Source organism: Phodopus roborovskii, unplaced genomic scaffold, assembly GCF_943737965.1.
Source record: "Phodopus roborovskii unplaced genomic scaffold, PHOROB, whole genome shotgun sequence".
Classification (NCBI taxonomy): Eukaryota; Metazoa; Chordata; class Mammalia; order Rodentia; family Cricetidae; genus Phodopus; species Phodopus roborovskii.
In genome coordinates this window covers 18,479,801-18,495,000 of record NW_026126407.1, presented here as the reverse complement: position 1 = coordinate 18,495,000, position 15,200 = coordinate 18,479,801, and the positions used below count along the sequence as shown (strand labels likewise).

The 15,200-nt window shown below is 35.9% G+C and overlaps 1 protein-coding gene across 24 annotated transcripts in view; it reads right to left on the bottom strand.

Moving 5' to 3' along the window:
• The window catches only part of Ncor1 (nuclear receptor corepressor 1), a 143,110-nt gene that overhangs the window by 80,581 nt on the left and 47,329 nt on the right, over positions 1-15,200 (bottom strand). For 15 of the 24 annotated variants that reach the window (XM_051180412.1, XM_051180428.1, XM_051180411.1 and 12 more), the window contains exons 7-12: positions 10,216-10,272; positions 9,621-9,673; positions 9,249-9,275; positions 7,233-7,299; positions 4,320-4,492; positions 1,357-1,447 (exon numbers count right to left, since the gene is read on the bottom strand). In XM_051180412.1, coding sequence (XP_051036369.1) covers positions 1,357-1,447; positions 4,320-4,492; positions 7,233-7,299; positions 9,249-9,275; positions 9,621-9,673; positions 10,216-10,272 — 468 coding nt within the window. Of the gene's footprint in view, positions 1-1,356; positions 1,448-4,319; positions 4,493-7,232; positions 7,300-9,093; positions 9,276-9,620; positions 9,674-10,215; positions 10,273-15,200 lie in introns of those variants that run through there. The other 9 variants (XM_051180417.1, XM_051180418.1, XM_051180434.1 and 6 more) reach the window with 2 other exon arrangements.

The following is a 15,200-nucleotide window of genomic DNA, read 5'->3' as shown; positions in this document are numbered from 1 at the left end:
TGATTTTAGGACCAGTATAGAATAATGATTGTGTTTTAAAGCACACAAGAGTGTGCAAGATTATATACATAATATACTTAAGATTTCAGAAAATACCTTCCAAAAATAACTTAAATGTATTTAAAAAAAATAATAAAGTGTATCTCTCTCAGCCTAGATAGAAATGATAATAATGTGCTCAATAACACTATAAGGACGAAAAAAAGGCAGAAACAAAGAAAAAATGCTAAGAGCTAACAATGCATAGAAAGATCTGCTGCCTTACAAAGTGTGGAACATATTTCTGGCTGAATTTTTAACATTTCAAAGGATCAAAAGTCACTTTAGATCTCCTAAAGAAAACATTATCAGAAGTGAGAAAGAAGGACAAAGTCTCTGTGTAACCTTAGCTGTCCTGGAACTCACTCTATAGACTGGACTGCCTTCAAACTCAGAGATCTGTCTGTCTCTGCCTCTCAAGTGCTGGCATTAGAGGCATCTGGAATCACCACCCAGCATAAGTCTATTTTAATTAGTACAAAGTCCTGAGAATTGAGGCAGCCTGTGAAGGCCATCATCTGACTTTTTACCTCTTTAATGACTCAAGTTGATTAAAAACTGACATGTAATTATAGATGCATATGAAACACAAACGCAATAAAAACTTTAAAACATGTGCTAATATAAACACACACTCTATATAAACAGGCTATTTTCACATCCTATCAGAAAATTCACACAAACTGCTTTAAAATGTAAATTAAATGAATACAAGCAGTATGTAGAGGCTAATTAGAAACTCTTGTCTCCCTCACTAGTAATTTAACTTGACAGGACTGAGTAATTTGATGGTTAGCTCCATCACTTAAGTCCCATGCCTAGAGCAAACTTTAGGTTTTAACTGAGGGCTGTAGAAACGTGTTAGGAAAAATATACAGGATTCAATGGCTAGAGAAAAAAACATGGGGCTCTGGAACAAGATCCACTAGGCTGGCCATCTGGCTCTGATTGCCACAGCACTGTGGCCACTGTGACCATACTGGAACTCCCTCTGCAGACCAGGGTGGCCTCAAATGCTCACAGAGATTGCTTGCTTCTGCTTCTGAAGTGGTGGGATTAAAGGCACATGACCGACAGGCCCATCATAACTATTTCCTTAACTCTTCCAAGGTCTCTTGATGACAAAACAATCTTTGTAAACTTTTTAATCACATTGCTTAAAACCTTATAGTGGTTGGCCTTAGTCTCTGAAATAATTCAAGTATTATTATCTAAGGTATCCTTATTCACATAGAACAAACATTTATCCCCTGGGCTACAGTGCTGACATGCTTAAAATAACTAAAGAATCAACTTGAATTAATCTAGTTTTCTTACCTCCTGCTCAGAAAGACCGTCAATAATTTCAGAAATCTCATGCTCACTCCTAGCAATGGTGGCTGAAAGACCAGCTCCCCTCTGACCAACTCTAAATGTGAAAAAGAAATATAAATATATTTAAAGTCTTTTTATGAAGATGTAACAAATTACCATTGATACTGGAACTTTATAGACCAGGCTGGCCTTGAACTCAAAAGAGATCTGCCTGCCTGTGCTTCCCAAGGACTGGCTCAAAGTGAGACTTTTAAAATAAAATATATCATATTCATTCTTTGACAATCTTACACATGAGCAACTTATCTTGATTGCATCCACCTTCAGTTCTATTCTCCTCATTCACCTCCTCTAATAGGTTATTTGTCTTAGTTTTTATGTAAACAGAGTCCCAATTAGTAGCATCTGTTGGAATACTGATCACATATAGGTCTTATGCATTTAACCATCTATACCTTCTTAAACTCAGTAGTGCAAAGTCTGTTATATCCATGAGATAAAACACAAAATAGGAGATTTTGTATGTGCATGTATATGTCTGAAACATAGGTGTGCCTGCAAATTTGTGCAGATGCATATCAACACCAAAGTTGAAATTAGGTGTCTCCCTTCATCACGCTCCTTTTTATTAAATGGGATTTAAAAAAAAATAGTAATTTAAATAACAAAACCTAAGATTCAGTGAATATCTTCAAACAGTATGCATGACTCACTACCAAATTAGCAAAAATTTAAACATTAACACTAAGATTTAAGTTACATGTTGGGCTTAAAGTTCAGTTGGTAAAGTGTTTGTCCTATATGCATCAGGACCTAAGGTTGATCACTAGCACCACAAAGAATAAATAACATAAACAAAAAGGTTATATACCCAAGTTAAAATAGTGGCACTAGTAATGGGGAACTTTTTTAAAAAAGGAAATTACTGATGCTGCGGAACAATCTTTGTATACTACTGTCATTGTTAATAAAAAGCCAATTAGTTAGGCAGGATTTGGGGGGCAGAGTGAATACTGACTGGTAAGAGGAAGTCTCAGGAGTCTAGAGGAGAGGCAGAAAAAAGCAAGATGAACGTGCCCTGTTAAAAGAAGGTACCACCCCATGGCAGACAGTAGATAAGAAATGCGGGTCAATTTAAAATGTAAGAGTTAGCTAGTAACAAGCCTGGGCTGCTGGTCAAGTATTTATAATAAGTCTCTGAATGGTTATTTGGGACAGGCTGCCAAGACACAGAGAAGTTCCACCTACAACGTCATGCCCATCTTTTGTTTGCATTCTAAAGAACAAGGGAGCAAGCTTGAAAAAATATAAGGAAATACAATGAAAAAGAAATTCAAGTTTTAAAGTTTGCAAAATACCTATCTGTACCTTTTCTGGGAGATAATGATGGTGTTTTATACCTATTCTCTAACAGTAAAACAAAACAAACAAGAGTGTAGTGCATGGTGGTAAATGCCTTTAATCCTAGCACTTGGGAGGCATAGGCCAGCCAAGGCAACATAAAAAGGCCATTTTAAAAAATAAATTAATAATAATGATGATGATATCAAAAATTAGCTACTAACCCCCCCCAAAAAAATGTATATTTTTAAAAATCTTAAACCAGGCAGTGATGCCTTTAATCCCAGCACTCAGGAGGCAAAGGCAGATGGATGTCCAAGTTTGAGACCAGTCTGGTCTATACAGCAACTTCCAGGTCAGCCAGGGATACACAGAGAAAACCTGTCTCCAAAAAAAAATATTATTTTTTAAAAATTCTTATTTTTACTTTATTTTAAGTCATCAAATCTGGTGGCAAACTATTTTGCGGGCTCTTAGGGTGAATATAAAACTTCCTTACCAACCAGTGAGGATTATTTCTTAGTGAATTTAATATTAATTTTTCAAATCTAAGTGACTATTTTGAAATTTTCTTTAACTCTGTTTTTTTAATTACTTTATTACTTTGAGTGTTTTGTCTACATGTATGTTTATTCACTATATGCATGACTGGTGCCCGCATAGGTCAGAATTGGAATCTCCTGGAACTGGAGTTAAAGACAGTTATGAGATGCCATGTGGGTGTTGAGAATTGAACCTGAGTCCTCTGGAAGAACAGCCAGTGCTCTTAACTGCTGAGCTGTCTCCAGCCCGAGTCTTTATTTCTTAAAATAATTTCTTTCAAACCGACAGTTAATAACAACAGACTCGAATGTTCCTCAATAATCATAAATTTATTAATGCATGAAATTTATTAATCAGCAAATTCTGTGGGGCTAAAGAGATAGCAAGTGCTTACTACTCCTGCAGAGGACCTAGGTTTGGTTACCTGGGATTTGATGCCCTCTTCTGGCCCCATTTGTTACCATTCAAACGCATGCTAAACAGACGTACATAAAATACCATTATCTCCTGGTCTATTCCATTAGGTGGAAGCAGAGAACCTACCCCCATAATTTATCCTCTGACCTTCAGGTCAGTATTACTATGGCACATGAACTTCTCACACCCCATAAAATGCATCCCATAAATGAGTAACAAGTGTAAATTTTTTTTAAAGATTTATTTATTTAGTATTCAGTGTTCTGTCTGCATGTATGCCTTCAGGCCAGAAGAGGGCACCAGATCTCATTACAGCCACCATGTGGTTGCTGGGAATTAAACTCAGGACCTCTGGAAGAGCAGTAAGTGCTCCAAACCGCTGAGCTATCCCCAACAATGTAATTTTAAAAATTTAAGTTCAACATTAATATTTCTTACCAGGCAGTGGTGGCATACACCTTTAATCCCAGCACTTGGGAGGCAGATACAGGCAGATGTCTGAGTTTGAGGCCAGCCTGGTCTACAGAGGGAGTTCCAAAATAGTCAGGGCTACACAGAGAAATCCTGTCTTCCCCCCCCCCCCCCCCAAAAAAAAAAAAAAAAAAAAAAAGGTCCTTTATGATCTGAAGAAAAACATTACAATTACTAACCATAAAACTACATACCGTTGAAATCTTTCTTGCTGTTCTCTTTGTTTTCGAATTTCTGGAAACTGCTTCTCATAGTATTCCCTTGTTTTGCTTTCTTTTGCTTTCCTCCGGGGATTATTTTCTATTCTGTCCACTTTTTTTTCCCATGCCTCCATGAGCTGATCATAACGCTGGCAGATTTTTTGTTCCTATTAAACACCCGTAGCAAATTAATAACAATTAAACTGAACTCTATGATATGGTAAGCCTTTACAATATATCCCATTTCTTACAGTTGGCTTGTGTGACTCAGCTAAGAATGACAATTTGTTCTTGGTCTGACAGGAGAAATTGAGCAATTCCTTAGATGAACACGCAGGGTTTAGTTCCCCTGAAATTTTTACTAACCATTAACACTATACAAATTAACAAACTCATTGACAACCACTGGTAGTGGCTTACCATCTATTTTTATTTTCCTGATAATGTGCCTTCATTGTCAAAAAGAAAGCAGTATTAGAAACATTTGCACAGCAGCTCATCATCTAGTCCAGTGGTTCTCAACCTTCCTAATGCTTTGACCCTTTAATACAGTTCCTCATGTTATGGTGACCCCAAACAATAAAATTACTTTCACTGCTACTTCAATTAACTGTTTTTTTTTTTTTTTTTTTTGCTAATATTATGAACTGTAATGTAAATATCTGTGTTCTCCCATGGTTTTAGGCAACCTCTGTGATAGGGTTGTGAGACACCCCCCCCCCCAAAAGGAGTCATGACCCAAATCAAAACAGGAACTATTTAGCATTGTGTTGGCGCCCATCCAAACTGTCAGAGAAAAGATGCACATTTAACAGTTTCTCTGTCATTAGAGATCCTAGTTTTTCACCTTTATTTTTTCTTTTTGTTAACTACTATATTTTTTTTCTAGCATAAAAGAAAATATGGTTAAAAAAAACATGAAATTAACAAGTAGTGCCTTTGGTCAAGTAAGTGAATTATGGTTCCATTTTCTATAAATATAAGGCAGAAGAACCCTCCATTATGGGCATAGAACTACATGAATACCTGACACCCTGAAAGAGCAAAGTGAGAAGGGCTTTAGGAATAAGGCTAACTTTAGTCATCTAAGACTAACTAACTGGATAGGAGAGTATTTCTTCTCACACCATTCCCTCATCACTCCTTCCAATATCAATGTGCTTTTTGTGCACGTTTTTCTTTTTCTACTCCCAACACCTTAAAGTCAACAATGTCATCACCCGGAATGAAGCAATCATCAAGGAAATGTAGCCCATATCCTTTCTGTTGCTTTCTAAAGCAGAGAAGATGGAAGCCAGGACCTGGCCCATGCTAGGTAAGTGTTCAGATCTTCCCATGCATTTTCAATGTTGCAACCAAATGCAAATTCTTTTGTTGTTGTTTGATAACAGTGTTTCCCATATCTCAAGCTGGCCCCAAACCCTATGGTAACACACCACGACTTGAACTTCTGATCTCCCTGCTTCAACCTCTAGAGTGTTAATTACAGCAGGCATGTGATACCAAACAGTTTACTTGGTGTCAGGGATCCAATCCAGGTTTTCATTCATGTTAAGCAAGCACTCTACCACTGAGTTACATTTGCAACCTCAGATGTAAATTCTTAAAATACAAACCTGAACTTTATACCTCAATTTAAAAACTGAACAAGTGCCTTCAGAATCTCATACAAAGTCTTATAGGTAAGCTCCAGAACAGTATGTGTCACTGAATCCCAGCATACCTTATCACCACCCCTTCCCATTCTAAACTCAGCCAGCTCTGAGCCTGTAACATTAGCTATTTCAATTAATCTGTTCCCTCCACTTGTAAAAGTTTGCAGAATTGGCTTTCCTGTTTAGTGGACCTCCCTGTTCATATCTGCTTTAGGCATCCCATTTTACACACTTGCAGTCAGCTATATAAATGAGATCACATTATGATCACAATAATGAACCAGCCCGCTGACATATCTGCTCCTTAAGAGCTAAACAATATGGTTATCTTACTTGCTTTTCTGAAATAATACATGGAACATCATCCATGACTGATAAGCACTTATTAAACAAATCAGTAAACCCATAAATTACAATTATTCCAAAGCATAAAAATGTTTATGTTTCAGTGATTACATCACCAGAGGACTAATTTAGCAAGTACCAGAATTACAATAAAATACTAAACAAAAAGGCTGGTTTTCTCACTTGATAGGTTCTTGGGAAGAAAAAAATATTCAACACCAGTTATTTAAGATAGTGTCTAAAAGAAAACACTGGCAAATATGAACTAGAGAAGTGTTATACCAAGTAAAAGCTGGTGTTTCATGAGCTTTACAATTTATTAAGCTGCCAGGCCATTAAATAAATATAAAGTTCATTTGTAACATAGGTTCAAAGAACTTTATTTAAAAATCTGAATTTAAATGTATCTAAAATTAGTAAGAACATATTACAAAAATAAGGATATTCTCTGAAACTCAAATTTTATGATTATAACCATAAACTTTTAGACAGCAACTGTATAATTAAATGAGACACTGACCAGTTAGTTTTTCCTAAGGACAGAGAGTAATGTCTCATCAACATGACCATAACTTACCGACACTTGTTTGAGTCCTAAAAGACTGAAAGCAGATCATCCTACTTAGCCTTTTTTTTTTTTTTTTTTTTTTTTTTTTTGACTACTCACCATTTTGCTGAATAAAAATATTACATAAATGACTAATGAAATTAAATTGATAATAATGTTAAATGTGGTATTACACTGTTACTAGGATTAGGCTAATATTTAAATCACACATACAGTTACTTTCTAAATCAGCATTTGTTCTCAATATAATCAAGGATCAATTATAAATGGGAAAGTGATGCCTAAATGACATGAATGGGAAAGCTGTACAAATTTCAGTTAACAAGGATAGGACCTCACCCTTTGTTTTCTTGCATGATTTCTTCTTTTAAAAAATAAAATGAGTTTTTTCCTCATCACCTGGTTTCTAGAAGAGAAAAATATGGTTGCAGAACATTAAGAATAAGCACAACTTAAGCTGTGTTCACTTTCTGCAGACCCTGGAGACAGGCAAACAAACCACTTTAAGAACTTATGGTACAATCAGAGTTAATCTTAAGGTTTTCTTTCACCCTGCAAAATAAAACTGCACAATTTTTGCAATTAGATCTAAAATTCCTACCATTCTATAACAAGATAATACAGTTAATTTTTAATTCATGCATCTAATTTTAAGACATATATTATTTTAAAATTATGATTAAGGAGTAATTAATCTTAAGAATTCTGATGAAACAAGCATCTTTGTACATAGTTTGAGAAAGGGAAAAGGAACCTTTTGCAGGCACTTCCCACCTAGAAGGAGAATACACACCGACATGTTTAGACAGATGTGACTTCTGCTCAAAACAGAAGATCTCTCTCCCACAGATACAACACAACACTCTAGCGAGCAACAAAGGGCAATCTGACAAGACAGGAAAATTACTCATGTGTCTTAATATAACAGTGTCACTTTTTAACGTGGAAGCACTGTGACCTTTAAAAACAATGTCATGCAGGTTCAAATATATAAATATTTATATCCCACCTACTTACAGAAATAACTCCAAGCTGATTATTCAGACATAAATACAAAACCAATGAAAGCAGAAATAAATTTTTGGATTATGTGTCACTCAGGACTAACAATGTCACTGGCTCCACTCAGATAATCATAGACAATCAGTAGCTGGCTGTTATGACAAAGCAGTCAAGAGATGAAAAGAATTAACAGTCACATTTGCTATTTTATATGAAGCAAATGCTTGCGATGAAAGAATAGCTACTGAATGATTTGTGCTGATATGTGCATCCATGAACTCAAAATTAACATTCAGCAGCACCATTACTACATAACAATTTATTCTGCAATTAAGTAATACTCAAACTTAAATTTTTGTCTACTAAGAATTTAAGTGAAGTCAGCCAGTGAGTAATCCATCTCAGCACAGTCTAACATAGGCAGTGTAGGTAACATAAAACAAATCAGATACACTTCAGCTTTCCAGCTCATTGAGGGAGAGAAGACAAAACACAAACTGAAGCTTTGTGGGGTGAGGAATCACTAAACGTAGCCAACTACATTTTACCTGTTATCCTCCCTTTAAAAACATTTAAACAGTTAAGTAGTTCTAAATCAAAATGTTTGAGTTTAGCCTAATCTTCTCTTAAAGGTTTTCAAGACCATGGCAATATCTCACAGAAAAATTCATAAATAGATGACTTTATTATGAACTACTTAACAGAAGTTAAAATACTCAAATTGTAGTAATTATCATGCACACTACCATGCAAATATATTTGCCACCAGTTCTGCAAAGTAGTCAATTATTGTACATACTCTCAGAAATTAAAAGAAAAAAAATATAAATAATAATGTGCTAATTAGTAACTGTAATAGTAAATAATTATAATGCTCTGGATACACTTTTAAATGCATGTAAATAGAAATATCACAGTTTTTGTCACCAATAATAATTCACCTAAAATGCTATAAAAGTATAATCAACAACAATTAAAAAAAAAAAAACCTATCTAGCTTCTTGCACTTCAATCAGATCAAGAAATTAAGTTTACTTTTTACTTATTTTCTTATTCCAAGATCTGCATCCATAAAGGCCTGGTAGTAGGATGAGCAAGGCAAAGCAAACTACATTCTGGAACAGCCTCCTCACCCACATGAGGGGACTGAGCCTTCCAAGGCACCAGGACATTAAATGGCAGAAGGGTCTACAAATACCGTCATTAGCAAGAGTCATGGAAGGGATTTCCCTAGAATAGGGTTTTGAATAATGATAAAATGATCCGTGGCACTTCTACTTTGCAATGGCAGATGTGGCTTGGTGGGGGACGGTGTCATCACTAGTCTTAAATGAAAAAGCTTCATTATCTTACTTCATCATGCGCCTTGCAGGTACTCCACTGAAAAAAACACAAAACAGGAGGCAAAGAATTCAAGCCTCAAGGTAAGCCATTTCAATGTTAAGTATTCACCTTTTTTTTTTTTTTACTAGCAGATTATAAAACCCGCTAGTTTTATGCTTTTATGCAATAATTTATTTTATTTTTTTGGCCTCGGAAACTCAAATCTGTTACCCCAACCCCCAAAAAGCCAGAGGAAGATAACATATAGTAAAACAACAGCAAATTACACAAATCTAAAACACACCTAAACTGTTATAATAATGTCCGCAGATAACAAAAGTGATTTCTTTATAGAATAGAATATATGTTCTTTAATTGAACTCCAAAGATGGTAGTACTTACGTCTTGATGTTCTCATGGTACACCTTGGTATCTGAAGGCTGGTTATAGAGTGGCTATAAAATAAATGACATTTATGTGTAGAGTATTGTATACACTTATAGTAATAAAAAAAAAATATCATTGTGAGACTACCTAAAAAAGCCTATATCACAGCATCCTACATAATCTATAGATGTCAGGTTTCTGTTACCCCATCTCCTCATTCTTTCCTACTCCAGTAAGGAAGTTTGCTAACATACTCCTATCTTGTAAGCCTCATCATACTTTTAACTTCAAAGGCAGAGGGAAATGATACACTGTCCATATCCTAGTAATATGTTCAGTTCAGTTAGCTTTCTTCTGTTTTCTTCAGGTACTTCCCCTTGCTACCTGAAGGGATGAAATGGCTGTTCCAGCAAAACATGCTCATGATAATGCGCAGGCAAAGGTAACCAAGTTAACCCACAATTATCTTAAGATTACCACAAACTTTCTGCCCAGATATGTAATTTTTATCCAAAAATAAATGGATATCCCATTTTATCCCAAGAAAAATTATTTAAACAAGAAACCAACAACAACAATATTAGAAATTAAAAAAAAAAAAACTGCTTACCAGTTCAACTTTTGGGCCAAGACCTTCAAAAATTTTATGAGCTTCTTCTGCTTTTTTCTAAGGAGAAAAACATTATAGTATTGACAATTAAAAATTATATTACCCCCAAAAAAGAAATTGCCTGTTTGAAATTCTCTGCAATGGAATTTCTCTTTATTTACACTGAAACTCTCTCCATTTCCCATTTTACTAGGGTTCGAACCCAGAGTATCACGCATGCAAGACAAGTTTTCTATCACTGAGCCATGGTACTGCATTCTCTAATTTTAATTTCCATAGGGTTCTCTCACTAAATTTAATCAAGTCTCTAGTCAAAACCTACCACCTGTGAGAGCATCACATAAACAATTAGGAAGTTAATAAAATATTGGGAATATACAGAGAGGGGAAAAAATTAAATTGGGAATATACTCGTGTTTCAAGTATTTAATTCATGTCACCATTAATATCTAAAAGCATAACGTATCAAAAGACGCTAATTTGTGAGCTAATTTTCTAGTTCTAAGGAACCCTAAATAATAACTGAAGAATAAAAAATAGCTAGTTTTACTCCAAGCATTACTTAGAGTAAAGTAAAATTTTAATCACATATTTTAAACATGTCATTTTCAAAAGTAAAATAATCAAAACCAAAGTACCCCATAACAGGATCTTCCTGCTAGGAACAAATTAACTGGGCCAGCAAGGCAGCTTGTGGTGGATTAAGGTGCTTGCCATCAAGCCTGACAACCGAGTCCCATCCCTGGAACCCACATAGTCAAAGAGAGTACTGACTCCAGCAAGGTATCCTCTGACTTCACCATGTGTGCCATGTCACATATGCCCTAGGACAAATACACACTCACCAAATAAATAAATAAACAAACTTCTGGCCTATGAATGGTTTGGCCAAAAATGTTTCCAACATAGAACAATCCAATTGGGCTGGGTATGTAGCTCAGTTGTTAAAAATACTTACATAGCCTTAGGCCCTGGGTTCAATTTATGTAAGTAATTAATTCTTCAAATTGAATGTGTTCTATGTGCCAGGCACTTACTAGACATTAAGAAAACAATGGGGTGGGGGAGACAACAAGCAATTTGAGTATAGAAAGAATGGTTTCAAATGCTCATGATATTAAAGAATAAGTGTACTCCACATACAAGACAAACACTAAACAGGCAAAACAACCTGGGAGAAAAGAAACTAAAAACAATACAACACAAAAAGCCTCATCTGGTAGGGTACTACCAAGGAAAGAATTGTCTGATAAGGATCAGATAGGGCCAGAGAGTAGTAGCTCACTGAGTACAAGCATTTGCTGAACAAGCCTGAGGACCCCCCAAGAATACATGGAAGGGGAGAACTGATTCCACAGCAACTCAAACTGCTTTTTTTAAAAAAAAAAATAATAATAATAATAATTCAGGAGAATAGTTTGTTTGGAGAGAAAGCAAACTTAAGTCTGAGTTCAGATATAAATAAATCAAGGCAGCTTTTCTCTCCTGAAGCCAGCTTTAATGGTCTCGTTTTAGGCAATCTTCATCTTCCTACCAACTTTGTAAATAAAGACTTCTTATATATGTAATGTTTCTAATTACTTCAGTCACACAGAGCATAATTCCCAGAGTAATTACTGGCACTGCCAAAGGAATAGGTGAAATAAAGATGTACTTCTTGCCTGTGGCATCAGGACAGATAAGATTACTCACTTTGAAAGACCACAGAAGCTATGAAATTCTTACAAAGGTAGCATGAAGAAATGCCCAGAGGAGTTTCCCTCCGTTTCCCCCCCAAGGAAGTTATGATTTTAAAGCTACACAAGAACAACCACACAAACACTAGTAGCAGAGCATACTAAGAAAGCATCTAAAAGAAAACAAGACTTGACAATTACTAAAAATGGGCTAAAAACATTCTTTATACATTAAAAAAAAACTTTTCACCGTAAGAAGCCAAGACTCATACTGTGACATCATGGTTGGCTATCCTTTGCTTTGTGGAAGGAACAAGAAACCAATATGAAATGATTTAAAGGGTCTAAAGGGAGTTTTCAAGCTGATGATGGGCATTAAGAAATATTTATTTCACTAATGAAGACATTTATATAATTAAACAAAAATTAAGTTCTCTATCAAATCTTAATATTTTTCAGTCTTCACACCCCAATTAAGGAATCATAACATTCACAAATTTACAACTGTTTATCCTGGACAACAGTCCATTTTAAAATCTAATCAATTAGTATCACTGAATCCACTTTACCTTAAAATCAACAAATACTAAAATTTAAGACAAAAAAAATTACATTGTCTATCAATTCTAATCTCTTACTATATCACAGAGGTCACAAACTGTCCATAAAATTCACTAGCTCACTAAAGTGTTTTTGTAGTTCTGAAGGGTGTTTCTTAAAAACCAGAAGATATAGTAGGTGTGGTGGCATATGCCTTTAATACCAACACTTCGAAGGAGGAGGCAGGCAGATTTCTGAGTTTAAGGCCAGCCTGAACTAAAAAGTGAGTTCCAAGAAAGCCAAGGCTGTTACACAAAAGAAACCCTGTCTCAAAAACAAAAACCTGAAATAACACAAAACCTCTCACTTCCATCTCCACAAAGGGCATACTTGCCTATTCTGAGCTATAGTCTTTCCCTAGGCATGGCATGAGGTGGACATTACTACTATTTTTCTTTACTGTCTAACAACTTCATCTTCATGTTGATTATTCTCACCATTCAATAAACTGCACCCATTCTAAGCCCAGCCAATTAAATATTAATTGCCTGTATTTTTACCAGCATGACATTTACCACACAGAAGTATACTTTATATGACTCTCAACTATCTACCCATGTACAAATGTATGAGTTCAAGATTATTTTTATGTTTATATAAATATGGAATTAAAATTTTTAATCTTCCCTACTGGTTTAGTTAGGACTTCTACTGCTGTGAAGAAACACCACAACCACAGCAACTCTTACAAAGGAAAAGATCTAATTGGGGTGGCTTACAGTTTAGAGGTTCTGTCCGTTATCATCATGATGGGACACGGTGGCATGCAGGCAGACATGGTGCTGGAGAAGCAGCTCAGAGTCCTACATCTTGCAGCCAACAGGAAGTGATATGTCTCACTGGAATAGCTTGAGCAGAGGAGTCCTCAAAGCCCACTCACACAGTGGCATACTTCCTCTAATAAGGCCACATCTACTCCAACAAAGCCACATCTCTGAATAGTGCCACTGCCTCTGGGGGCCATTTTCTTTCAAACTACCACGTCTGCCTTACTTTTCTTTTTAGTGTGTGTGGTGGTGTGTTTCTTTCAAACTACCATGTCTGCCTTACTTTTCTTTTTAGTGTGTGTGGTGGTGTGGTGCCTATAGATACCAGAAGCCTGATGATACCCTGTGAACTCCTCGGCTGCTTTTCACATTTTTTGGGTTTTGTTTTGTTTTGGTGGAGGGAGGCAGTATGGTGTTTCACTGAACCCAGACCTAACTAATTTGGCTAGGCTGGCTGACATACAAGACCCAGGGATCCTCCTGTCTCTACTTCCCCAGTGATCAGATCACAAGCAAATGCTTGCACACTCAAGCTTTGTATATGGGTGTTGGGAATCTGAACTCATATCCTCAAGCTTGTGCAGGAAGCACTTTACAGAACATCATTCATACAAAAGACACAGAACAGCAATACACTATTTTACCACCCTTACTCTGCAGAACACCTTAAAATATTTTTTCAAATACACTTCCCCTTTTGATACTTTTTATAGCCTTACTATATCTACATTATATAAGAACATAGCTTTTATCCATAATGTGTTCTTTTTATTTTTAAGATTGATTTATTATGCATACAGTGTTCTGCCTGTACATAAGCCTGCATGCCAGAAGAGGGCACCAGATCTCATTACAGATGGTTGTGAGCTGAACCTAGGTGCTCTAGAAGAGTAGTCAGTGCTCTCAAATCTCTGAGCCCAAACACATACTCCAGACTCTTGTTTAGAGTTAGGTCTTCAGGTAAACTATATAATTTTCTTGCCTTATAAATACTTCTAGGCTTGCCTCCATCTCTCTCTAAAAAATTTGCTATTGTGATCCTGTGCATGTTAGGGAGGTACTTCACTACTGTACACCCCCCAATTATAGCTGCATTTTTATGTCAAATATCCTTTCAGATCTAGTTATCTGTATAAAATTTACTGACTCACACATATCAACTCAACTACATAGCAAATAAACTCAAACAACAATCTTGATTTGGTTTTATGATTACCCTTAGCTATTAAATCTTAAAAATATTTAAACTATTTTATATGTTCTGAAATAAGGTCCTTTGAAGTCAATTGTTAAGCTTCTCTGATGCTACATTTTCTTTAGACTGAAGTGAAATAAGCTTCCCTTTAACTGTAAGTTTCTGAGTCAAGTCATGACCAAAAACCAATAAAAATAAAAAAGCAAAACCCAACTAAAAGTCAAAGTACATGCTAAATAAACTTTTTAAGTTCAGCCATAGGCAGGCTACTAACTCTGAGGCTGATAATGAAATTCTTTCCCTTATCCAAAGTTCCATTTATATTGAAAGGTGACCTGATGGGAGATGTCATTCTGTAAATATGTTTCTCATACTGGTTAATAAATAAAGCACTGTTGGTCAATAGGAAAGCAAGATAGGCGGAACTAGGAGACAAGGGGGAAAGAGGAAGTAGTAGGGAGGAGTCAACATGGAGAGTCTGGAGAGAGCAGGACACCAGCCGGCTCTCCGGTAAGATGAGATGACTTGGAGATACATAGATTAACAGAAATGGGTTAATAATTAAGACAGAGCTAGCCAATAAGAAACTAGTACCTGGCCAAGAGAATTATATCAATTACAAAGTCTTTGTGCATTATTTGGGGCTGGCGCGGCGGCGGGACAAGACCAGCAGCGGGTGGAAAAAACTACTCCTTACAGTGACCAATAAGGCTTTGAATTAAATACACCTTAAGTAAAAAGTAGCAA